Raw genomic sequence first — 25,987 nt, 5'->3', positions numbered from 1 at the left:
CTCAACCATTATTACACAGGGAAAATATTTTGGTAAATTTGCACTTTTACAGGAATTTTAAACTAGTTTAGTAAGTCAATCCACGATTCTTTATGCTCCCTTCATAAGAAAAGATATATAAAATTTGTAAAACCAAGATTTTTATAAGCAAATATTAAAGAGTAAATCCCTTAATCCTCCAATATCCCATTTCTTTCGGTGCAGGGACATGGACATGAACATGGACATGACTATATCTGTCTGTGTGGTAAACATGGTGCAGCAACTTTATGACCACAATATAATTTATTCAATGCCATTTGGGGGAGCCAAAGGAGGAGACAGGGCCACAGCAAGACAAGCAATTGACATTTTTGTGACTTTTGAAAACTATAAAATGTGCAGCTCGGAACATGGTACATGGAGCATGGCAACTGGCAAATAGCGAACACAAGCCAAGCCAAGCCAAGGCAAAAGCATAATGATGACGGGCATAAAGACCACACAACAGACAGCTCTGGCTATATGGTTATACCATACCATACATACGAGTATAGAGACCAGAGCTGACCGGCTGAGCCGGGCATAAAAATAGCCCCGACGGAGCCCGTAGTTGTTGGACAAAATAATAAAGTTGCGCTTGATTATGTGCTGGCCTCGGACACAAAGAAGTAAATACAAATACGCCGGCATCTAGACTGAAATTGTCAGGACTTACAGGACATTACACGTCCGCCCACGAGGATCTGTTGGCCACAGGACCTTGGCCATTTGTCCATTTGTCCAGCTCGTCAACAGACAACCACCGAGCAGCAACAGCAACAGCAACAGCAACAGCAACACACCAACTTTCACATCCACATCAACACGAGACCGGAGGAGCGTATGCCGGATATCCTTTTTGACATGTCATTAAATTTTATACACACAATAATTTTTCACAATTTGCTTTATGGCCATTTTAAGAGACTGTCCCGTGTTGAAAATTCTCCACACGCCCATGAAAACATCGACACCCCGAACAAAGGTTAAGACAGTGATATAGACACATATCAAATGCTTCATGTTTTCCCCGACTGACCGGTGAAAATGATGAATAGACAGGGGCCAACTGCTTTGGGTCAACGGGATAAGATGGAATTGTTATAAAATTGGTGTAGAATATTCAATCATTCATTGGGTGAGCTTATGTTTCGACTCAAGCGCTGTTCTCAGATGTTGGGCAAATTGAAAATTATTTGTACATTTTCAATGAATTGATGTAGCGTTTTGCATAAATAATAAGGCCAGAAGCTTTGTATGGCATTCCCTTAAAAGGTTTACTGTTTAGGGTTTTGGCGAAAACTAATCAAGATTATTGCTCTACAAGACTTATTCTGACTCGGGAAAGTATTACCTGTTTTATTGTATAATAAAAACATACATATTTATAAATAATAAGAAAGTCAAGCATTTGCTGCAATCTACAAACTAACTTCTAAATTCAAAATATTAAACTTTATATAAAAGCCAACACCTAGTTTAAATTTTAGCTCATTCATAGCTTTGCAAGTGACTTAAGCCAACGCCCCCCACTTTCCTTCTCCAATGAAACGCACTGTATGATTATTTGTAATCATCTTTCGGAAGGCAAACATCAAACCGCAGAACGATTATGGCTACTCTCTACGGTCGTAAGCTCCAAAGGCAGAAGGCAGAAGGATCCGCATCCGAAGGACACTTGTCTGTACTGTATAATTTTACGGCCATTAGGTATTATTTCAAAATCGAACCGAGTCACACTAAGCCTTTGTTTGCTTGTGTCCGGTGTTTCTAGATTGCTGAAATTATAGCCTTTATTATGATACACTGATGACTGGGCCAAGTGACGGTGTTGTTAAATTGGCTTAAGGTGGAATTATAAAGTACCGAAACGAATCGAGCTGAATCGATACTAGGGCAATCAGAGGGGGGCAAAAAGCAGTCAAGTCAAAACAGACAGATATCCCCACAAAATGCAAAGCGAACTTGAAAAGTCTGCAAAAAGGGGGGCATTTTGGCGAGGAACTGCACTTCCCGACTTGTAACCCCGCCCCTTGCCATCCAGCTAGTTAGCCATATGTGGTTGTCAACCAAAGCCAAGTCACTCTCTGGCAATAAAGGAAATCTTCTTACAAAACATTCGCTTAAGTTTATTCAAACAAACTTAGATAACACTCGAAGAATAAGGAGACCGAACAGTAGATGAAATTGGTTTGGGTGAGGATGAGGATGAGGATGAGGGGAAATAAAGGAGACATCCGGAGCAGGGAGCAGAGACAAAGGAGCCACCAATCAGTCAGGCGGAATAAGCATCACCGCACGAGCCCTCAAACTTTTCTTCGTCCCTTTGCCCCTTCCAATATCCCCCAATTACAATATCTTTTGTTTTATATATGTGACTGCACTGGAAAAAGTTGGTTTTGAAATAAGGAATAAGATTTATAAAAGAGAAAAATGATACAAAGTTCTGGAAAGTATAGAAAATTTTTCATAAGTAGAAAGTTTATGGGTTTTGCTTTTAGTAAAATACAATTCTGTGAAACGCAAGTGCTGTTTTTATCATTGTGGTTCAGTTTCTCTTCACAATATTAAAAATGTAATTAAATGTTGCAACAGAAATTCATCTAATATAATTGGAACTTTTACAATTTTTTTCGTTACTGACTAGTCTTTAATTGATTTCTCTCAGTGTGAAAAAAAAACACCAGGCAAGGCAAGCAAAACGCTTACTTTCTCTCTCACTTCGTTGGCCGTTTTTGGCCATTTTGTGTCTGCTACGTTGGCTCGGATTAAATGTATGACCGAGGAGCAGTTCAAAACCATGATTACACTTCAATCTATTTTCTGCTCCGGTCGACTGTCTCCATTTTGTTTTATGTGTGTGCTCCGTGTGTGAGTGGTGGGTGTGTGCGGCAGAAGCGAAACACAAAAATGGGATTCTGCCGAGAAAAATGCGTTTCAAAGACATATAAAATGTTCGAGGGGATATTGGATATAAACCATTGAATTTAATCAAAAAGGATTTAGGTCTGGATGTGCGTGGGCCGCCTTCTGCAGCCACAATGGGTTATCCAGGCTTGACCTTGCGCCTTGAAAAATCGCGCACTCTGCCACGTGGCCACCACCCCACTTCACGCGATTTCCAGCGAAAGTGGTCATAAAACTAGTGGAGTAGTAAAAGTAAGTTGTAGATGCCAGGACATCATGTCCTGATAGCCGAAAAGGTTGCTCAATTGCTGCCCGAAATAGTTCGTGTTATTATTATTCAAATTGGGGGAAAGCGGATCTAAGCATTTGAGTGCCTGAACATTTGGAGTAAGTACCCAAAGCTGGGGTAAAAACATTTTATGCTGTCGTATTCTTTGGGGATTAAAAAAACATAATTTGGATGTCTGAGTGTGTGCTTTAAAGTACAAAATTTCTATCATATATTCAAACTTTAAATTTGAATTTTTTTTAAAGAGAAATACATTGTTTTACTGCAAATAATATTCATATGAATACTGTGTGGTTTATATTGTACGACTTAAATTAATTGCTTCATATATTATATGTTTTAAAAACCTCCATAAATTTTTCCAAAACGTTGTTACTTGGAAGCCCTAGCAGATTTTAAGAACACAGTGCCTTATTATATAGCCAGCACTTAATATTTAATCCCATAGTTTTACACAATTAAGCCATTGCTTAAAAAGCTCTAGAGATTTTAGTAACACACCAGGAACACTTGTTCACCTTGACTTCTGCCCCCGATTCGTAGTAGGCTCTGGGGCTTAAAGTGGAAAGCCGCCGCCAGTCGGATGACCCATGTGACCCCAATTTTCCACCTCCACAGTTTTCCTTTCCGGGGGCTCAGACGCCATTTTAAATGCTGCACAAAAAAATCGCTTAGAGCACTTTGCTGGCAAATGCATAATTAAGTTATTAGGACAACAACGAAAACACTGCAAGCTAACGGAATTATCTAAGCAGAGGCCCGGGGAAAGCGGATGCGACTGCCTGCCGGGGATGAAGGAATGAACGATGAAGGATCGGGGCAGGAGCAGGAGGAGGAGCAGGGGATGGCAGGACCAACCAGGGGCAAGGTTAGCATCCTGTCTGGCCAACCACCAGTAGGCATATAGCGAAGGATGAAGGACGAAGGACGGAACGGAATCAGTGGAGCGGTGCGTGCAACAAATTCGTTAACCGTTTGCCAGCCACCGCTCAACACCCAACCCCAAGCCTAAAACGCAGCCGGCGGCAACATCGAGTTACACTTGAAAAACCCATCAGTCCTTGAAGGCCTTTTTAGAATTAAAGTCAACTTAAAAATGTACCTAAAAAACCAAACAACAATTTTACTTATCTAAAAAAAAGTATTTCAAGTAATTTCAAATCGACGGAACATTTTTTAGACCTAAGTGGTAATTTCTAATACAAATGAATGCAATTTTAACAAACTTCAAATTTAGGTTATATAAAAAAAAATATTAACCAAAAAAAAAGAATTTTATATTAATAGTTTTTAGTGTCAATCTTTTAAAAGAGAGTATTTGTTTTGTAAGCCACTTTGGCAGCTTATATGTATATACTTTACACAATCTCAATTTTAACGACAAAAATATAATTTAAATACGCAATTTTTAAAAAGAAAAATGGTGACGTTTCTTAAGACTTAAAATCCTTTTTAAGATGTGCTAAAGTAATCAAGCAAAATATAATAATAAATAAATAACTATAATTAAGAAGTATATAAAATATAAAATAAAGATAGTAAATCTTTTTTTTAAGATCCCTTACCTTATTTTTCCAGCAACTCCCTTATCCATTTTCCCTCAGTAAAGTTGGGCTGGCTAAATTTGCGGAGTTATATTTCCTATGGGCGGTAACCGGGACCGCCCCTTTATGCACACATACAAACACACACAGTGGCAGAACTGCTCAGACGTTATAATTTGTAATCATGCTGAGTGCAGCGACGTCCCAAAAACCAGGAAGGGGTTGCTCGACCAGGACACGGGAACCAGAACCAGGACGAGGATGAGGATGAGGATGAGGATGAGGATGTGGATGTGGATGAGGATGGGCATCCAGCAAGTGGTTGTTGACTGCCGGATGCTTAGCAAGGTCTTAGCTGTTATTACGCTCATGTGTCACTTTTCCAGGACTTTTGCAGGACCAAATGCGTGTGTCTACATTCTGTCGCCGTCTCGCTTACTCCTTTTCCAACTATGTATGTGTGTGTGTGCTCATATTTTATTCAGCATCTGGTGGTTATCCTATTGCTGCCCTCTCGCTCGCACTCGCTGGCCACTCCGTGTTTTTTTGACGTCTGCAGACATTTTGCCAAGTTAATCTCCGGTTTGTTTTCCTGATAATGGGTTTGTCAACGGTACTTTGTGATGCCCTCTCTTTCTGTCTGTCTGTCCCTGACAGTGTATGTGTGTTTGTGATGGTGTGTATGCGAGTATATCTATATTAATATTTGCATAAATGCAGTTGTAGTCGTGAGTGAGCTTTCTCCTTTTTTCACTGTCTGTCTGATGGACTCTTTGCCGTTGGTCCTTGTTTTTGCTGGCTCGTATTTACCCTGTCAGGCGATAAAAACAAGTGAGAGTGATAAAAAACGAATGAAAATAATGGGGTTTTTGAGTACCCTGGCATAACCTGGTTATAAGTTAAACTATATTTTTAGAAATATTTGTAAAACAACCCATTTGATGATTAGTTTTTCTAACTATTTATGATCTCAAAACTTTAATAATGTGTATAGTTTTGTACTCCTAAAAGATGCAGGTTAAACGTACGAATTAAAGGGCTAATAAGCTAAACATGCGCTTAAAAGTTAAGCAACTGTGACTTGATAAGTACCTTAGATTTAATTATTTATCGTAATAAAAATATTTCGGATACAAAACAGATTAAAAAAAACTTTAAGCTTTAAGGTAAAACATTTTAAAGATTTAAAAGAAATTACAATACATCAGTTGCAATACGGCTAAAGTTAAAAATTAAATAAAAATCAGGAAATATGTATATTTAAAATAAGTTTTGAACCCAATTAAAACAATTAGAGGGCTGAAATATTAATTTCATATAGCCCAATACACCCTTTATAACTCCACACCCTTTAAACACCCATCATAGCTGGACCTTAAAATGGTGTTGCGTTTCAGCCACGCCCACAAATTTTATCTTGGCCCCGCCCAAAAATTAATCAAGCGGCTGTTGCAATTTTCTCACAACGCCAGCGAGGGACATATATAGTAGTATGGGCGACTGCTGCAATCTGCTTCATCAGGATCAGCACCAGCATTGGACACCAGCAACCACCACCTGCTGGTGACAAGGACCCAAAACCGAGTCCTGAATCTGAGACCAGGCCGGAACACCTGTGCCGCCAGTGCCGCCTGGGAGCTGGATCCGTCACGGGTGTCCTGGCCAAAAACTCACTCACTTTGCTGCCTGATTTTGACAAGCTCAATTAGGGCAGCAACAGCAGCACTCTAACCGGATTGAAATCCGGATTGGGATGCGGATTTGGTGGTGGTGGTGGTGGTGTTGCTCCAAAGCACTGTTTTCGGCCATAATGGGGCAAAAAAGAAACCGTTAAATTAATTGCAGTTTTAAGCAGATTGAAACTTGTTAAGCAGCGAGCCAACGAGCTTACAATCCGCAGCTGGCAGCGAAGTTTTTCCCACCCGTTGCACGCACAGTGCACACTGCACCGCCCACACACACTGCACCGCCCACACACACTGCACTTAAGATGATAATCATGTTTACGTGGCGCAAGTTAAATTGCTAACGTAATGGACTAACAGCAGGTGAGGACGAATCCACGCTAGAAGGATTCAAGGAGCAACAGCTCGAAGTACAGTGCAAAATAAATTTGACAAAATCACGGATAAACAAAATTAAAATTTTTATATCGAAATTTAAATATTGCTAATCGAGTCACTATTATTTTTTCTAAAAAATAATGCAAATATTAAATGTTTATGGCAATATTCTGAGGGCATTGTCTTAACTACTAAAAATAATAAATGCTTTAGGTTTTGATCACAGCACGTTCTTTATTTTCAACCTTTTTTTTTATTTAAATCAAATGTAATCATAATTAAGTGAAGAAAATGTTGTTTGTTTGTAGTGAAACTTTTTTTTTTAATAGAAACAATTGATGCAATAAAAATAACTTATTTAAAAAAAAAGGTTTGTATTAAATAAAAGGGCTTTCTCAACTTGAATTGCAAATCGCTTAGATACAATAAATAGGAATCTATTTAGATCCACAAACATTTTTAACAATGATTTTTAAACTGCCACAAATAAATTGGTGACGAATTTTCCTCATATTTTGTTGCCCACATTTTCTCGCAGTGTGCGAGCTGTTCTGAAGCTGTTCGTTCAGCTCATGCGTGCGCTGCTGTCAGCGGCACATTTTGGCTGCTTTCAAGTGGCCAACAACCTGGATGGCTCAGAAAAAGACCATTTGCTTGGACGTGCCACCAAGCGGATGGATGGGGATTGGATGCCCGGGATTGAATTGGAAGCTGGTTACTGGAAGGACGGTGGATCGCTACGCTCCTGTGTGGTGTGCGCTTCATTGGACAACTGAATATGCAAATTGAATTGAGCGTATTATCGACAAGTGGGCGGCGGAGCGGTGGAGCGGAGGCGAAGGGGGCGTGGCCCTGCAGGTAAGCAGCCTCGGCTTGGCCATCAACATAATCGCTCAAGCCAAGGGCTTCGAACGGGATTGCTATGGCAATGGGCGATTGCGAAGGGATCGGTGCCCAGTGGGCCAAGATGGTGGCAAATGGTGCACAAAATTAAAATTTTAATGGCTAGCAGCTGATGCTTGTTTGGCTTTCAGCGGAATGGGTTGAGGGTGGGGATGCGGATGAGGTTGAAGATGAGCCAAAGAATAGCACGATTAAAGCCAAGTCAACGAGCAGCTCTAAAATCATTGTGGCTTGCATATGAATACGGGAAACTGTTGTATACTTTTGGGCTGCATGGATAGCAGGGAAATGTTGCATGCTACCAGGTTGAGCATGGAGAAACATTTTTTACGCGACTATACTATAAATATCACTGCCAGTTTCTAGGGTGCTTTTAATATATGAAACCCCCCTTCATCAGTTTCTATTTTTTCTGAGATTTTGAACATTTCAATCCCTACCTCCGTTAACTTTCTATGATTCGAATCATATTTATTAAAAATACGTATCAAAAGACAGCATTAAATACATTACGCAATCACCAAGCAAACTCAAATAGTTTTCTGTATGCTAAAGGTTTGTTCAGAGAGCAAATCTATTATCTATCCTGACCATAGCAAATTACATTACTCTTAATTATTAATTGGATTTCAACCATTAATTTTAAGCAAATTTAATAATTATAGGAAATTAAATTAATTAAAAACAAAACCATTTTTTCTTGCGGTAGTGATTTGATTTGTATACAATAAAGAAATGCGATACAGTAAAACCCTTATCACAACAAAATGTTAAAAATCAAGATCAAATAAGAAATAAATGAATAAATAAATCATGTGACATAAAAGTATCTTTTGTAAAAATCATACTTTTTCACAACCGAAACAAACGGAAGTTGTGTTCCGTGTAACAGCAAATTTACTCTTGATAAAAAAAGCGTTGTATATTTTTTGATGTCCCCTGAAAATTGCAGTGATAAAGAGCGCTACGCTTGGACTAATGTTCTCATTTGGTTCTTTGTTCTCTGCTCTGAGTGTGTGTGTGGGTAGGTGAGTGTGTGCTTATGCACACTCAACAGCAACACACTCAAGTGCCCGGTTGATTGACGCACGTAAACAATTTTTTCATTGAAAGAAGAGGCCTCAGTCAACGACGAGCGCTGTTCGCGAGCGGAATTCCAGCTGCCGCAGAAATAGAACAAAACAAAAACAAAACTCAAAAAAAAAAAATAATAATTTACACAAATTAGAGCTATGTAAAAGTCCGAAAACGAACCGAAAATTGGTCAAGTGTCGCCGGCGGTGGGGCAATAAAGTGAAATAAAATATTCAGGGCATCACAGATGCCGCGATGACGGAGCCAATTAGTGCGGCGGTGCAGCGGCGACGTCAACTGCTGAGCAGCGTTGAAAGTTTGCGCGGTCGTGTTCGTCAAGTGCTGAAATGTGTTATTAATCTGCATATTGAGTTTTTGGTAATTGAACAGGGGACCCCATCCCTTCGGTTCTGTGCACTCCATCCAAATCGTTTTTACCACACAAGCGGCCACAGAGTGACACTTGTTTGCAGTTGTTGTTTGACCGAAAGTGCTGCACACTCACCCACATTGTCAGGGGGCTATAAGCGCTATATATTCAACCCCCTCAGCCTATATACTTTCCTGCTTATCTGGCCTTTGTGCCTCTCCCGTTATCTCCCCATCTCTTACAAAATGTTATCACGGATTTCACACTTTCTGTAAATGCCCCTAAGAGCTCTAACTCTAGAAATAGACATTCGGTTAATGAGATATAAAGTTTTTATACTCAGTGTACCTTAAACATTTGTTAGCTTCTTTATTAGCAATATTACATTTTCTAAGTAAAATTTTTTACCCAAAGCCCATTTTTTAAGAGTGTGTTTTTAAATATCATTACTATTTATTTATTGTTACCCCCATTCAAATGGATATTCTAAAAAGAAGCTTTAAGAATATGTACAACTAGACGAATACGCAAAATTTTAGGACGTTTTTATGGCGTTTCAGGCTTTTTACTCTCCATTACTAAAGTTCTTGTTTTTGAAACTTTTCTGCATTGTCAACCGATTGTATCAATTAACCCCTTTTAGCCCCTGCGTATTTCCTCTGCCCCACTTTTGTTTTCGTTATTTCCCTTCCCGTTGCGCCTGCTATCACCTGTTGTTCAACATTTTGCGCCCGGCAACTCTGTTAACAGCTGCGGCAGCGGTTTGGAACATGTTAATGCAATTATAGCCAGTTATTGGGAACGAAATGTTAGAATGTTGTGCTGGTCAGGGGGTTGGGGGTGGCTTAGAGGGGTACAGGGGTTTGCAGTGATTACTTGCGCTACTAATTAGACAATGTCGGTTCGGCCATTGGCGAACGAACGAGTCCGCAATGTATAGCACAATCATGGGAAAATTAATAGAAGCCAATAAACCATTTCCGCCTAAAACTGACTCACAAACAAACAAAATCAAATTAAGATATTAATTTAGTACTGATAAGCTATCATCAAAATACATTTTACAAAATAATTTTGGTTTCATCGTATTACATTATTTATAAAATACTCATATTTTGTTTTAAATAATATATTAAAAAAAGAAAATTAAAATTAGTATTTAAAAACAAGTTGCATTATCCTTCTTAACATTTTTTTTTAAATAAGAGACAAAAACTTTGTTATTGTTGCTTTGCCCTTAATTCTATAAAACATTTAAATTAAAAACACAAATATTTTCTACAGCTTCAAAGAACAACCTATGTATTTGTATATAGTATTTTGCATTTTAAGAACTATTTATCTGCTAGTGGGTGTATGAGGTTGGGTTCACCCCTTCGAAACATGCACCAAACATGAGCTTAGTTGGCCTGGCTGCGAGGCTTTGCTAATTGGGCACTAATAGAGACGGTAGTGACGAGGCCCATGAAAAGATATGGTATCTGAGATCCGAGCCCACATCGCCGAATGAAAAGCGTGAAAGGGGGCGGGGCTGGGGGATAGCTCAGCCAGAGGGAAAGTAAGGCTATCAGTGACCGTAACGCCGTCACTGCCGTTGACAGTGTCATCGGATACCGCAATGCAAATCAAGCAAAATAAGCGATTTCCAGCTAATCCAATTTCAACCCACATCTTACAGGTGCTCGAATCCGATGTAGCGGCTCTGCTGGATGAGGTGCGGGAGTTCAACGATGACCACGAAGAGATGTTGCGTCTGGACAGAATGATCGAGGCTCTGAGAGACTACAGTGGACCCACGATATGCCACGAGTGGCCCTATCCCCTCATCTTCAAAGGCACTATCGACGAGGCCCACGTCGCACAAATACTCAATGCCAGTGAACGGGAGCTGGAGGAGGAGTTGGTGAAGGTGTCTGGCGGGAGGGGCTGCATCCAGCTGGAATCCGACATGGTCACAGCTCAAAGGAGGCCGAGAATGCTGTGGTTCTCCAGGCGGAGCAGCAGGAAGCGGGCTGAACGTTCAAAGGAACTCCATCCAGCTGTTTAAATGACACTCTGCGAGAACAACTAGTCCGAATTAAATTTGAACAAAACAATATATGAAGTTGATTTTGTAACTGTAATCTGCCATTAAACAAAACATTTTCAACTTTTGTAAAACCAAAATAAATAACTTTTTTTATTTATTTAGGTTATCTTTTTCAAAATTAAACTTGGTAAATAAAATTGAATACATTAATTAAACTCAGTTAATCATCTAATCTGAACTTCTTTAGAAATGAATGTGCTTTGATTTTTTAAAATCTATAGTATTTAGAAAAAAAAAAGACTGCGTTAAGATTTGCATTAACCTGACATTGATAAGTCATCTTATAGTTAAGTAATAGATTTCTTGGTAACAGTTTTTCACAAAAACTTATCTTTAAGATTTAGCTGATTGCCAAGTTTCCTTTGAGAAATAACAGACGACTTGCCTTATTAAACAATAAATTTACTCATTGCCTATCTAAGAATTAAATGTGTTATGTGTTATATGTATTAAATCTTTTGATCATTAAATCTTGCTGTTATAAATTAAAATAATTGTTTTATTGCAAAGTTGTCTTGCTTTATCCCGACTTTTCTCTAAATGTGAATAAATTATTTAATTTGTATAGGTATTTTAGTAATATTTCCGTTTCTGAGAGCCCAAATTGTCATTTCTGGTTGTTTCATTTGCTGCGGTCGAGTGTCATGGCTACATTTCGATATTAGCCCCCACCACAGGCATCTTGCATTCATGATATTTGCGGTGGCGGTTGATTTTGACAGAGAGCGAACAGGCACAGCGGGAATTCCAACTGAATGCGACATCCGGAGGATTCCCCTCTTCTAAATTGCATTTTCCACTGGTCAGCCGCAACAAGTTACCGCACCTAATTAAAACGATTTCACACGCAGGTTCCTTAAAGGTTCGAAAGCAAAAGTGTAAACAACAAGTGCCTTTATTTGATGTTTTTGCACTCTTCGCTGGCGCTTCATGATTAATTATAAATAAAACCAGAAAAGACACCAGAACCAGATAAACGTGTTTCACTACCCTCGGTCGAATGTGTGTGTATGTGGGTAAATTATTCATAACGGTATTATCAGCTTTTCTGCGCTCTGCAGGCTGATTAAATTGCTCGTCCATCGCTGGTAAAATGGAAAGGTTAAGGGGGTGGACAGTGGGCGGCGAAGGAAAGTGGTGGGCAGTTGGCAGGGGCGCCAAAAGCTTACGACCCACAGTAGTGGTCAAAATATTAAAAAACCCCAAAAACACCACAATTGTTTTATCATCTTGCTTAAAACATGAATGAAATGCTCAAATTTATCAAAGATTATACAGTTTTTTATAATCTTTGGTTTTATACACTTCTAAAATATAACTATCCCACATACTAAAGACTTTTGATACGAAAAAGGAGTAATATAGATTTGATTGAATACTGATTTAATTATTAGTAACAAAAGAATAATGTTTTGGTTTGCACTAAAATGTGGCCGCATATTTATGAGGACGAACTTTAAATCTTGAAATATAGAATATTGCCAGTATGAATTCAATAACCACAAATCACCACCTCTCTATTTGAACATAAAAAAGTATTGCGCCAAGAATCAAATGGTTTCTTATAATTTCATTTTTCTGTGTGTATGCAACTGGCCAATAAGATTTATTTAAAATTTAAAAGTACTTTTAATTCTGCTATCAATACAGATGTAGATTTATAAATAGCTCTGATAAGCTTCATTTAAAGACATTTTAAGACTGTCTTAATTGGTCAAAAAGTCGAAATAAATTTGATGTGTTTTTTCGTAGAACTAAAAGTGTTAGGATCAAGGAAAATCCCTAAAAAAAGCACTGTTTATCCTATATTATTTAAAGTATTCTTCGATTAATGAATGGGACTATTATGACTCCCATTGTACCTAATAAGCGAGGTGTCTGTTTCTGTGTGGGTGTCAGTCCAGTTCGTAAGCTGGCATTCTTTGTCTCTGCGTTGTGCGCGCCATTTATCAACTCGACTGGCTATCTGTCCGCCCGTGTCCTGTCCCTGTCGCTCTCCTTGTCTCCGACTTTGTCCCTGTCCCTGTCTCTCCAGCTGTCCCTCCGTCTCACCCATTCAGCCTGTGGTCAGGGACAATTGCAGCGGAGCGCTGTAATTATTAAAAAGTAAATAACAACAGCCACCGCACAGCGACAGCAGCAACAATCAAGATAATGAGCACAAGTGCAACAATGCACTCAAAAGAAAGCAATTGAAAATAATTGCAATTAAATACTTTTGTAATTGTTCCTAAATTATAATCTAATTATAAAACTAAAGCTTGTTTCCGGCTCTATTTAAATCATTATCTTCGTTTAATGAATAGCTTTTATAATTGAATCAAACAGTTCAATTCAGATAAATAGTAACTATAAGGTTTTATACATTCTAGGTACCTTTGAGGAAATTAAAACTACAGTTTTTTTTCCAGTGTAACTTAGTGAAAACAAGAGTGAAATTGTTGCAAAAGCCTGACGCAGAGACAAAGGGAAGGCCAAAGGTTGAATGCTGCGCTATCGAGCTCAACCCCGATCCCCGCCCGATTTTCACTGCACTCTTTATCTAGAAAAGCGGCGGGACAGTGAGCGTGGACATTTTCCATTTTCGCCACGCGAAAGCCTGCAAAATTAATGGCCCACAAGGATGTCAATGACAGTGGAAGCGGCACAAATAGCAGCAGAATCAGCCAACGCAGCGTCGGTAAATAGCGCTCGGGTTAACAGTCAGCACAGCGGGACGGACAGTAGGACATCAGCGTAAACAAAGCCCAGAGTGCAACAGAAATCGCAGCATGCAACAGCTTTGATAAGTCCAGCAAAAGGCTACAGCCGGAAGACAGAGATTCCAGGCGATCAGCAATTATGGCTTGTTAAACGCTGCTTAATATTCAGAGTTACGGCAGGGATAATAGAATAATTCATTGGCAGCTGCAATTATGATTAAGTACCGTTTAAGATTCCGAATCCTCAGAGAATTGGACTTAAACTAGTTTCACTCGGCCCTCAGGTCGTATGAGTAATTTATATTAATGGCTATATTTGCTAGCTTTGGCCAACATGTCGTATGCTTAATTATGTGTATGATGTTTGGTTTTTAGCAATAGTTAAGAAAACAAGATAATATTATTTATCCAAGGATTCTCTTTAAGCCAATACAAATGTATATAAAATTCATAATATGCTTAATAATAGGCCATTATAACTTTCCTATTAAATATTAGTACATAATTATTTAAAGAGACGGAATAAATATAGGTTTGAAAATTCATTTCTCCTTTTGCTAGAACATAGCATATGTATAACAATGTTAAAATTTTATCTATGTATAGGTCTTTGCAAACTTTAAATACCTGCATTTCCAAAAGATTTTCCATCCATTTCCCGTGAAAAGTTCACCGTCACTTGTTGCCTCCTGGGAAAAGTTCAATGCCCGCCGACGAGGCTAATAGCTGGAATCAAGTGCGATGGCAGGGGAACATCGGGGGAGGCGCACTGAAGAGGATGACAGAAAGAAGCTCTTGCACCTGGCCTCAGTGCCAATCAACGGCTCAGTTATTGTCCGTTCGCCAGGTGGCAAAAGGAGCCTTTCTTTCCGGCGGAGCTCAGCTCAGCTCATAAATGCCGGCGCACGCACACTCTCCGATTTTTGCCGGTGCCGCCGACTGGCATCAATTAAACTCGAATTGTTGCAGTGTCTTCGATTGGATTGCCCGTCTCTTTCGCACTCGCACTGGCAATGGCACTGGCACCGACCTGCCAGCAGGCAATTTGCCAGGCGACGAATATCCCTCGTTTGCGTCTCTCCCTTTTGCTCCTTAATTGCTTAGGTGTGTGTCCACTCACAAAAATATTTCCTGAAAGAAAATATTTTTGTTTAATATTTATTCGTAAATTACAATTTTTCACAGCGTTTGGGGACAATAATTCCTAAAAATGTTATCCAAAAAATACTTCACTTGTCAATTTACCTTAATCAAAATAGAATTGATACCTTTTAGAATCATAAGACATTTGGAAACAAATTTTTTTTACTTAAAGAATTCTTTTAAACATATTATATTTATGAAAATATTTTTAATGTGTTTAATGACGGCATTTATTTTTTTAAAATTTATATATTATGGATAATAGCCATCAAACTTGTTATATTTTTAGTTCATACATTTATTAAACCTAGGACCCACTTTCTTCGAGTGTATCCTGTTTCTTTCTCTGTCTATCTTGCATGCGGTTGGCGCTTTACTTTTGCATATTTCGCAACAACATTACGACAAGAACAACGAGAGCAGCTCAGCAGGCACGTGAATCCATTACGATGGCAGGCAATTATGTGCGTATTTCTTGTGCTCCGCACCACTGTCTCCGCCTGATAGTTGGGGCCGTACGCAAATCAAAACAGTTTCCACCACCAACAACAAAGCCTGCCAGCCACAGCAATAACAACAGCAACAACAACAACTACAACAACAACAACAGCAGCAGGTATGAAAAGCCACGAAATGGGTTTTTAATGCAAACGACTTTCCCTCCAATTGCACACGGCCAAGGTGAATGCTGAGGGCGCTAGCCGATGAAAACTTGCAAAAGTCTGGCCGAGACCACGAAAGGAAATTACAAAGGCTGCGGCCAGACCAATGTATGGGTCAAAGCTTTAAACGATTTGTCAGAAATATGATCAGCTCTTAAAGGGAATGGTTTTTTCTTATTCAACAATTCAGAATTCTGCGAATATATTTTGTAGTAGAAATAAAATACAAGAAATAAACTATTGCTACAGGAATTCAAAACTGTTGAATAAGATAATAATAAGATATTAACTTTATACTTAAGAAAATTTTAAAATAAAACTTCCACTATTAAAATAACACTGCAAAGGAATAAATTAAACTCATCGGTTTAGTAACTAAACTACAAAGGCAAGGCTTTTTATATACTATTAAGTATTGAATTAATTTGTATTCGGCTGGGTAGAATGGCTATTATTTTTAAGACAATAAAGTCAAGTCTTTAAAGTGCAATAATCAACTTTTTTTGAAAATGATAATGGTCATGGTTACTTGCTTCTGAAAATGGCTTCAAAAGCCTATTAAAATCTCAAAACTTCCAACTGAAAAAGGGAGTTTAATGGCACTTGCTACTAGCATAGAAATTCTTTTAGAAACTCATATTTATTCTGCAAGTTTTCCCCATTAAAAAAGCAACTTATATGGAAAAATGCATTTAAGTTAGTTAGGATTAGTCCTAATCCAATCTAATAGACCCCTCTATGTTCGGTGTACCGTACCCCGAAATCCAATGTTTTGGTATGTTTAGAAGCGCCAATCTTGGCAGCGACAAGCCGAATGGGTCGCTCTGCTGGTTGTCTGCCCGCCTGTCGCTCCACCTTTCCGACTGTCAGTCAGTTGGCTTTGTCAGTTGGCCAGGTGGGTCGACAGTCGGCGGCCTGGCTGTTCGGGCCTCCAATTGCCCCAAAAGAGAGCTTTAAATAAACAAACTAATAGCTGAAATCAAGGGGGTGCGAGCGAGAGAGTGCGCGAGCGGAATAGGAACGGCAACTGTCTTCGAAATGCACCGCATATACACCATATTCTATGGCAACCGCGCCAAGCCAAAATCGTGGATGTATAACCCGAATAAACAAACTAATAAAACGGGCCCACATGCCCGAGCCAGCGAGTCCACGAATCCTGGCTCAGAGCTGCCACGGAGGCGACCAACAAAACACTCGAGGAGCACACACAAATACCATACTTGTCCTATCTATACAACTATCTATACATATAACCCAAGAGACTGAACGCCAAACAACTGGGAAATAAAAGAAACCAAATCACCAAAAATCGACGACGAGAACTGAAGGGAAAAGCAGCTCAAGTGGAGCAGTCGCTCCCAATTCCATTCGCCGCACACCCACTGTATCTATTTGTGTGTCCCCAAAAAAGAACCAAACTAATCCATAATCCGACGACCAGAGAGCTGAATGCAGTTGCAAATTAGATAACCAGGACTGGTTATACGAACATTCGGGGATTTACCATAAAACTGGGTGAGCGAATTTCAATTGCAGCCAGGCTTTTGTAATTAAAAAGTGATATTTTTCGGTTTTAAAGCTATAAAATTGAATATACCTCAGGGGATTTAATGGGAGAATCAGGGGTTTATGCTCCTGTGATACTGAGTAGGTAAAGAAAATTTGGAATTTTATCAAGAGGTAGTAGTGGTGATTGAAAGTTTTGCCTCATCAATTAAAAGTGGAACAATTGTGATGGTTTGTCTATTTTGATTTTAAGAAAGCAAACAAAGATTTCTAAAATAAATAAAAACTGAGACTTTGGTTTACCTTCCATTTAGATAGATTTTTCTTTACTTTGTTGTTTTAAAGGCGAAAAACTAAGAAGGTAGATTTTTGATATAAACAAACTAATATCATATTTTATATCTTTTTAACCTTTTGTTATAAGCTTTGCTTCTTGTGTTTTTAAAGACTGTTTTCCTATTGTTTTGTAAAAATAAGCAGGTTAAGCATTCAGTTGTTAATTCCTAAATATATACATGTTTAATAAGAAAACCCTTGTTTTTAGGCTATTCTAAGACTGCATATTATGCAACGAAAGTAGAGGATTCACCAGAGATCATCCCTAATCCCCATAACCATGTCCGAAGCTCTCCAGGAGTCGCTTGCCCGCATCGAACTATTATGAAACTCGAAGGTGGAAGGTGCCACACGCACGGCAACGGGCCAGGGTCAGGGGCAGGGGCAGGGTCAGGTGGAGGTGGAGGTGGAGGTGGGGCAGGTGCTGGGGCAGGGCCAGGTGCCAGTACAGGTGCCAGTCCAAGTGCCGTTGCAAGGACAAGTGCCACCAAGGACGACACCGGCGACGGCGGCGGCAACTCATGCCAGGCGCCGCCAGCTGATCTCCATGGCCAAATGCCGCAGTCCCTCCATACTCAACGATGAAACGCCCACGCCGGAGGCATCCTGCCCAGCTCCTGCTCCAGCTCCTGCGAATCCTTCGCTGCAACCCCAACTACAACAACAACAACAACAACAACAGAACTACTTACCTCAAACATCTTTGCTGAAAATCGAACCGTTCGTTCCTAGTTTTAATCAAAGACTACGCCGGCGTCCTATTGGTCGCTCCCATAGCACCTTAAGCCACAATGTCATCCCCAAGCGACCAGTGCAGCAGCAACTCCAGCAGCAGCAGCAGCATCAACTCCAGCAGCAACAACAATCGGAGTTGCAAGTTGGCCAGCAGCAACAACTCAAGCGGAGCTATGCCGCCGCTGCCCAAATCCGTCAGCAGCAGCAGCAACAACAGCAACAGCGCAATCTACCACGTGGCGTGGGCATCCAACGGCAGAGATCCAAGTCCACCTCCTCCTCGGCGGCCTCCAATAGTTGTCGTCCCGCCACGGCGGCCGTAACTCCAAACACTCTGGTGGGCAGTGCGGGCGGAACGCTGGTCAGTGGAGCCATTGTCACACCGCAACCAAATGGCATCTGCCGGATTCAGAGGTTGCCCAAGGAACGGGAGGAGTTGCCCGATCGCATCAACTACGACAAGAGGGGTTTGACCGCCATTCCAATCTTCGAACAGGAACCCAATCTTCGGCTGCTGTCGCTGCAGCACAACCTGATCAACACCTTCCACATACCCAAGGAGCTGCCACCGCCGCCTCCGCCGCCACCAGTGCCAGTGCCTCCTCCTCCGATTTCGACGCCGCGGGAGAGCAACAACAATAAGCTGGGTGGTTTGTATCCTGAAATTGTCGAATTACGATTATATAGTAGCTAAACCCGTTATGATAAGGAAGCGTTTCTGACTCTATATGGTATATATGATCTTGATCAGGATAAAAAGCCGTTCGAAGCTAGCCATATTCGAATGTTTGTTCGTCTATATGCCTGTCTGTCCGAACGCCAGATATTTAGGATTTAACACCAAGGTTCTAGTTATGCCAAAGCAGATAAACATTATTTTTAGATTTGGCCACTCCCACCTTATCGTTATTTATTTTATATTTGCTCATATATCGAGACACACAAACATTTTTCAAATCGAACCAGTATTTTAAATGTTATAGCAAAAAGTAACTTGAAGGAATATTTGAAATTACGAGGTGCTGCTGCTGTCCGACAGATGGCGCCACCAAAAATTCGATTATTAAGCTAACAATTAATATCCTTAATTTCCCTTGCAGACTACAACAACGGCAATGGATTAAAGGAAGGAGGACGCTCTGGCCTGCGTGGCCACCATCCCGGGAGACTCACCCGTGCCATGACCAATGCAGGCGGCAATTCCCATCGCCTGTCGCCCAAATCCGGAGGAAGTCCTGGTTCGGGCAGTCCGCTGACCACCCAGGCACTGGCCATCAATGGAGGAGGAGCCGCCGGACGCTCCAAGCTGGCCAAAAGGAGCTACAACTATGGGCAGGCACAGCTGACGCCTCCGCCGGCGCTGCGCATGCGCTATGGACTGGAGAAATCCAAGAGCTTTGTGAGCAGCAGCCTGCAGGCGATGAAGCACCAGCAACAGATCATCCAGAGGCGGGCATTGCTGAAGGCCACAAGGGGAGTGGCCGGCGGAGCGGCCGGCAATCTCCTCCAGAGCTGCGACGAGGGCAGTGCCCTGCACAGCAGCAATCTCTCGCTGTGCGGCGGATGTGGCGAGGAGGAGGATTCGCCCAGTGTGATGACCTCCAGTTCCGCGCTGGAGCAGCTGAGCATCAAGAACAAGCAGTTGAGTTTGAGCGCCAGCTACGGCAGCATCTTCCAGCAGCTGGTCTTCCTGGATCTGTACGATAATCAGATCGAGAGGATAGCCAATCTGGATGGACTGCCCTCGCTGTCGGTGCTCCTGCTGGGCAAGAACAGGATCACGGACATTGGAGGTCTTGCCTCGCTGAAGGATTCCCTGAGGGTGCTGGATCTGCATGGCAACAAGCTTACCAGTTTGGGCAGCCGCATCAATTGCCTGCAGCAACTCAAGTCCCTGAATCTGGCGGGGAATCAAATTCGCCAGATAAACCAGCAGGACTTCCTGGGACTGCGTTGTCTCCGGGAACTAAATCTCAAAAGGAACAAGCTGCGGCGGATCAATGGCTTCCAGCATTTGGTGGCGCTGGAGCGGCTTTGGTTGTGCCACAACGAACTGCATCGCGTGGATGATATGGCCAGCATAGCTCGGGCCAACCGTCTCCTGGAAGTCACCATCGAAAATAATCCTGTCTCCCTCGCAGGAGATTGTGTATCCTTCCTGGTTTCGTATCTGCCGCTGCTGCAGACTTTGAGCCAAATGCCCATCACGGAGCAAGTGCGTCGGGCGGCTCTGGCCTGGCGCCAGCACAAGGAGCAGGCCCAAGCTGCTCCTGGCAGCTCGGAAGCCTATCACAGCATCCGTCGCGAAGAGGTGATATCCAATGCGAGGACGAACTGGGAGCTACTGCGATCGCAGCAAACAGTGGTGGGTCGTCCCAAGAGCCGGCTGACCAGCGAGCTGGCCAAGATCAATGAGTCCAACGAGGGTCCAACGGCTGAGGAGGCGGAAACCGAGTCCGAGGAGTCGCAGCAGCAGCCCAAGGAACTGATGGACGAGCTGCAGGCACTGATCAAACTGCCGCCGATAGCCAGGAATTTGAGGAACCCGCTGGTGGAGGATGACGTCTCCTCGGAGGCATCCAGCCTGGGACCCAATGTGGACTCCTGCTCCAGTTGCTACAGCTCCGATAATGAGGAGGTCGCAGCTAAAAATAGTAAACCACAAACGACGCAGATCGATGAAAACTGCAATAAAGTGGGTGTGGCAGAGAAGCCACCAGCTTCACCTGTTCCAGCTCCAGCTCCAGTGAGTCCATCTCCTGAGGTGACTAAGGTAGCAGCTCCTCCAGCTGCAGTGGCCTCCTCGCCTTCTCCGCCCGCCTTGACCTTGACGCCGCCCGCTGCTCCTGGAACTCCGGTGCCGGGTGGTGCACCCACACCTCCGCCAGCGGCCACCACTGCCACCCTGCCCCTGCCCGTCACTGTATCCTCGAGCACATGTCGTCCGGCGAGCAGCAAACAGCGTTCCCGACATGCGCCCATCACCCAGTTGGGTTTGCAGATTAATCAGCGCGGAGGAGCAGGAGGAGCCTCCTCCAAGCGGTACATGGCTGGTAGTTTGGTGCGGGCACAAACCGTGAGCAGCAGCACCAGCAACAGCAGCAGTTCCACCAGCACTGGTCGCGGAAAGGCCACCCAAAATGGCCTGACTTTGGTGGCCACTCAAACAAAGGCGGCAACGAGTGCCACTTCGAACCAATCCTCTGCAGGAACAGGAGGCGGAGGAGCAGGAGGCGGAGGGGCAGGAGGATCAGCAACATCCAGTGGAACAACTGCAGCTGCCACGCCCAGTGCCGCCATCACGGTGTCCAAGCCCAGTGCCGCTGAACGGGAACGAGAGCAGGGTGGCGATTACCTGATCGAGATTTGTGGCCGGTACCTGAACATCTATGGCCAGGGAGCACTCCGTTTCATCGACAAGCAGTGGAATCCGGCCAAGGCCAATGATGTGCACACCCTGAACTTCAGCTACATCAACTTCAACAGCATTGTGTGTGTGCTGGGCAGGATCAAGCTGCGATTCCCCCATGCCGAGCACTACGTTTTCCGGGAGACGAACATCTCGTGTTTGGGCCAACTCAATGGATTGGCCGAGCTGCAGGGACTCAGCAGTCTGCTCATCGATTCGGAGGGCAATGGCATAACGCTGAAGGAATCCTGGCGAGCCTATGCCATCTACAGGCTCTCCCACTGGGGATTGAAGCAGCTGAACGGCCAGGAGGTCAGCGAAGCCGAAGTGGAGGCTGCCAATGCCATGTACGTGGGACTCTCCGACCTGGTGCTGTGGTCCATGCCGGAGGTGATGCTGCAGCCGCTGTTGGCGCGTCTGCGTCTGGACGAGACCTGCACGGCCAGCAAGCTGTCGCCCAAGGAGTGGCTCCTGCGGCCGGACAACAAATCCCTCCGCCTGGTGGTGGGCAAAGAGGCGCTCCAGTGGAAGAAGAATGCCGGAACAGGAGCTGCCTCCTCCGTGAGCAGCATGAACCTCAGTCCAGCGACGGAGGCGGCCAGCACTGCCATGGCGCCCAGTGCCCGGGATCGGGGTCGCCAGCACTTTGCCCTGCTGCTGGAGAACACTTGCAACGCGGTGGAGAAGCTGCACAAACTGGAAACCCTCTGGCCCAGCATGCTCCTCGACATCGTCCGGAACACGCTCCTCGATTACGCCCAGTTGGATGTCTACCTGCGGAATCTCATGTGCGAACTGATGAAGTGAGGTGCGTTTAGTGGTGGTCCCATGTGAGAAAGAGAAACGAGAACGAGAATTAGTCGTACTGGCTTTTAGATAGCGGCGCACAGATAGAGCAACCATTATATTCCTACGATCCTAGGCATTTACCAATCCTGTAAAGCAGCTGCTTACAACTAGTCCAATTTTTATAAATATTTAACATTAAACATGACTCAAAAGTACCAATCTGGGATGGCGTCTTTCTGGCCAACACCGGAAATGCATTACTCCGTAATCCGTTTGGTTTAAGCACTATAAGTGGGTTCGTTTGTTGGACTTAAAAATAGTTTAAAGTATCGTGGGAGTGGAAAGTTAAAAGTCAAGTACTTTAAGCAGTTTCACCTTTGTTTTGGTCAGATATTACTTAAAATAATCGAACGATTACTACCCACTCCTAGGATACTTTAAGACTCAAAATCTACCCATACATATCCTATGCCCTAGGCTGAGCCTCCTCATCCTCACCGCTGGTAGCCGATTTCTGTGCCTTCTGCGCCTTATCCACATAGATATTCAAGATGGCCTCGATGCCCGGATAGAGCACAAAATTAGTGTTCCGTATTTTCTTGTCAATTAGGTACGATGTCACCGATTCCGTGTTGAAGGCAATGTCCAGGGCATCGCTGTGCGTCACCTTGTCCAGGTGCGTTCGCTGCACTTTGATCACACAGTTCTCGAAGCCATTTACTTTGATGCTAAGGTCCAGATTGTAGGCGGCATCGATGTCTGGCCAGCGTTGGGCCAACACGTCTTCGCTCCACTGCAGTTCCTGGCTGGCGGGATTCAGTCGGCCCGGTATGGCCACAAACTTGGACCACAGCTCGGAGGCAAAGTGCGGAGCCATGGGCGCCAGCATGATGATTTGGGCAGCCAGAGCCCGCTCAAATTGCTTTCCATGCCGCAGGACATGCTTAGGTGTGCGCTGTGGAAGATTAGGGTTAGCAAGAACTGGAAAATACAGTCAGTTAAACAAGTCACCCTTAGGGAATTGGTCAGTCCCTGCATTTTAGAGATAGCCACACTGAGTTGATGCGCATGGCGGTAGTTGAAAGTGGCTCCTTTTACATAAAAGTTGCGGGCATCGAAGAGCTTGGCATCTTCGGCCAGAAACTCCTCGCTGGTGGCCACCACATCCGAGGGAGTTTGATCCTCGCGAGCCTCTTGGAAATCCTGTAGGGTCAGCCAAAGACGCTTTTGCCAGTTGAGAATGCCAGGAAATGCTGTTCGTTATAGAAAAAATGCATTAATAAAGTTTATTATGTTAAAGCTACGATACCCACTTGCACTGGACCAGTTGCGATGCGAAGGTGGGCGCCACATCGGCCAGGATGATCAGTCTCGTTGTGTCCGTTCCATATTCATTGAACATATCGCTGGGCTCCACGCCATTTAGCTTCGACTTGGACATCTTCTCCCAGGTCATGACCACGGGCTCTTTGGTTTCCTTCAGCACTGCCTGGTTCTTCTTGGCGTTCACAATCTCCACTTCCGCTTCGGGCACATACCGTCCGCTGCCCTTCACCCGGAAGGAGCGTCCCATGACCATGCCCTGGACCAGCAGGCGGGAGAAGGGTTCGCTGGTGGGCGAGAGGCCGCAGCTGTGCAGGAAGTGGTTCATGAAGCGGGCATAGTAGAGGTGAAGCACGGCGTGCTCCTTGCCGCCGATGTACAGATCCACGGGCATGAACTTGTTGGCCAGCGCGGGATCGAAAATGCGCTCGCAGTTTTGGGCATCCAGATAACGCAGGTAGTACCAGGAGCTGTCCACAAAGGTGTCCATTGTATCTGTCTCTCTTCGCGCCTCCTTATCCCCGCACTTGGGGCACTCGCAGAGGAAGGCTTCTTTGGGGGAATCCTTAGGAGGCAGGGAGACCGGCAGCTGCTCCTCGGGCACAGGAACTGCTCCGCACTTGGCGCAGTGTACAATGGGAATTGGAGTGCCCCAGTAGCGCTGGCGTGAGATCAGCCAATCCTGCAGCTTGGAGGACACCCGATAACCGCCCACATTGAGACGAGTGGCTGCTTGAAGCACCTCCTTCCTCAACAGCTCCCAGTTGGCTGGACTCAAGCCGTCTTCCTCCTTGCCGGATGAGGTGAATGCCAGACCATAGGACTCCCACAGCTCCTTGTCTTCGCCGCGGAAACTAGGGGCTGCTAGATAAACATCACACTTTGGCGGGAAGGTCACCTCGTCGCCGAAGACCACGGGAATTGTGGTGCCCGCAAAGGGATTCTCCGCAGTGAGACTGCCCGCATCCTCAAGCTTCGACAGGTGGTGATTGCTGCGCAGGACGAGGAATGCATGGGGATCCTTCAAGTGCTCCGGATGGGCAGTCCACACCCGTAGAAGCCCAGAGGCGGAGGTGAGCAGATTGAAGGCATGGCCATCGCATTCTCCGATCCAGTGGCGCTGCAGGTTTATTATATCGCGCCAATCGCGCAGCGTGGGATCCTCCAGGCCATCGAGCAACTGTTTGGCATAGGCACTCGTCCGGATGAACCACTGCCTGAGGAGTTTCTTCTCCACTTTGGCCCCCGAGCGCCAGGAGCAGCCATTGGCGTCCACCTGCTCGTCGGCTAGCACCGTCTTGTCCACGGGATCCCAGTTGACGAGGGCCTCGTTCTGGTAGGCCAGTCCATGGCGGTGCAGCATGAGGAACAGGTGCTGCGTCCACTTGTAGTACTGCGGACTGCAGGTGGACAGCTCGTGGTTCCAGTCGAAGGAGCAGCCCAGTCGCCTGAGTTGCTCCTTCATCTGAGCGATGTTCTGCTCCGTCCAGGAGGCGGGCTCCACGCCCCGTTGGTTGGCGGCATTCTCGGCGGGCAGGCCAAAGGAATCCCAGCCCATGGGTTGGAACACATTCTTGCCGCACATCCGCTGGAAACGAGCCACCGCATCGGCAATGGTGTAGACGCGCACATGGCCCATGTGGAGATTGCCCGAGGGATAGGGGAACATGGAGAGCACGTAGTACTTGTCCTGCGATTCCCGGGGGTTGAACTGCCCTCCCGCGAGTTGCTCCCGCCAGTGAGACTCAATCCGGTGCTTGACATCGTTAGTTAGTTCCAAGTTCTGTAATTTTATGAGAGTTTTAAGCGATTTCCATCGATATTTGCTAACTCACCTTAGTTCCCGTGCAGCTTTGGGTGAGCAGACGCCGCCAACTACTCCAATATGCCCCTCTCCAGGGGCGAGTACTTCTCAGCGCGTGCATTTCCTTACTTTAATTTACTAAATTGCACATTTCACAATTATTAAATAACAAAATCGTAAGAACCCAATGCACTCTACAGTTACACAGCTGTTTTTGCGGAAAGAGCTGCCACATCGGTTATGTGCCTGATATTTGCTTTAAGAATTTTTGGCGGGAAGGCTTTCTGACCCACTGGCAGCCCTTCGCCCACTGTT

At 44.0% G+C, this 25,987-nt stretch overlaps 3 protein-coding genes and 1 long non-coding RNA gene across 5 annotated transcripts; 2 read left to right on the top strand and 2 right to left on the bottom strand.

The window, feature by feature from the left end:
* Nucleotides 1-4,808: 4,808 nt before the first annotated feature.
* LOC128257294 (uncharacterized) lies at nucleotides 4,809-18,421 on the bottom strand. Of its 2 annotated transcripts, none has more exons than XR_008267849.1 (3): nucleotides 18,305-18,421; nucleotides 14,590-15,093; nucleotides 4,809-5,572 (listed from the first exon to the last, which is right to left on the bottom strand). It is a non-coding gene; the product is annotated as an uncharacterized LOC128257294 (long non-coding RNA). The 2 variants fall into 2 exon arrangements; XR_008267850.1 differs by having other exon boundaries at nucleotides 14,590-15,077; nucleotides 18,301-18,412.
* On the top strand, nucleotides 8,853-11,419 carry LOC128257288 (uncharacterized). The gene is made up of 2 exons (XM_052988243.1): nucleotides 8,853-9,179; nucleotides 10,850-11,419. The coding sequence occupies exons 1-2, from the start codon at nucleotides 9,057-9,059 to the stop codon at nucleotides 11,216-11,218; spliced, it is 492 nt and encodes a 163-aa protein (XP_052844203.1). The 5' UTR covers nucleotides 8,853-9,056; the 3' UTR covers nucleotides 11,219-11,419.
* LOC128257282 (uncharacterized) lies at nucleotides 16,459-22,676 on the top strand. Its single transcript, XM_052988235.1, has 3 exons — nucleotides 16,459-17,285; nucleotides 17,821-18,997; nucleotides 19,448-22,676. Exons 2-3 carry the CDS (start codon nucleotides 18,160-18,162, stop codon nucleotides 22,561-22,563), a joined length of 3,954 nt encoding a protein of 1,317 aa, XP_052844195.1. The 5' UTR covers nucleotides 16,459-17,285; nucleotides 17,821-18,159; the 3' UTR covers nucleotides 22,564-22,676.
* Nucleotides 22,613-25,925, bottom strand: LOC128257283 (leucine--tRNA ligase, mitochondrial). Its single transcript, XM_052988236.1, is given in 5 exon segments — nucleotides 22,613-23,500; nucleotides 23,557-23,798; nucleotides 23,859-23,883; nucleotides 23,885-25,651; nucleotides 25,704-25,925. Coding segments are annotated over 5 exon segments (2,613 nt in total). The 5' UTR covers nucleotides 25,794-25,925; the 3' UTR covers nucleotides 22,613-23,011.
* Between the last annotated feature and the right edge of the window lie 62 nt (nucleotides 25,926-25,987).

The sequence above is a fragment of the Drosophila gunungcola genome (assembly GCF_025200985.1).
Source record: "Drosophila gunungcola strain Sukarami chromosome 3L unlocalized genomic scaffold, Dgunungcola_SK_2 000002F, whole genome shotgun sequence".
Lineage (NCBI taxonomy): Eukaryota > Metazoa > Arthropoda > Insecta > Diptera > Drosophilidae > Drosophila > Drosophila gunungcola.
Note: the sequence above shows the minus strand (reverse complement) of the source record. Positions and strands in the feature narration are given on the sequence as shown.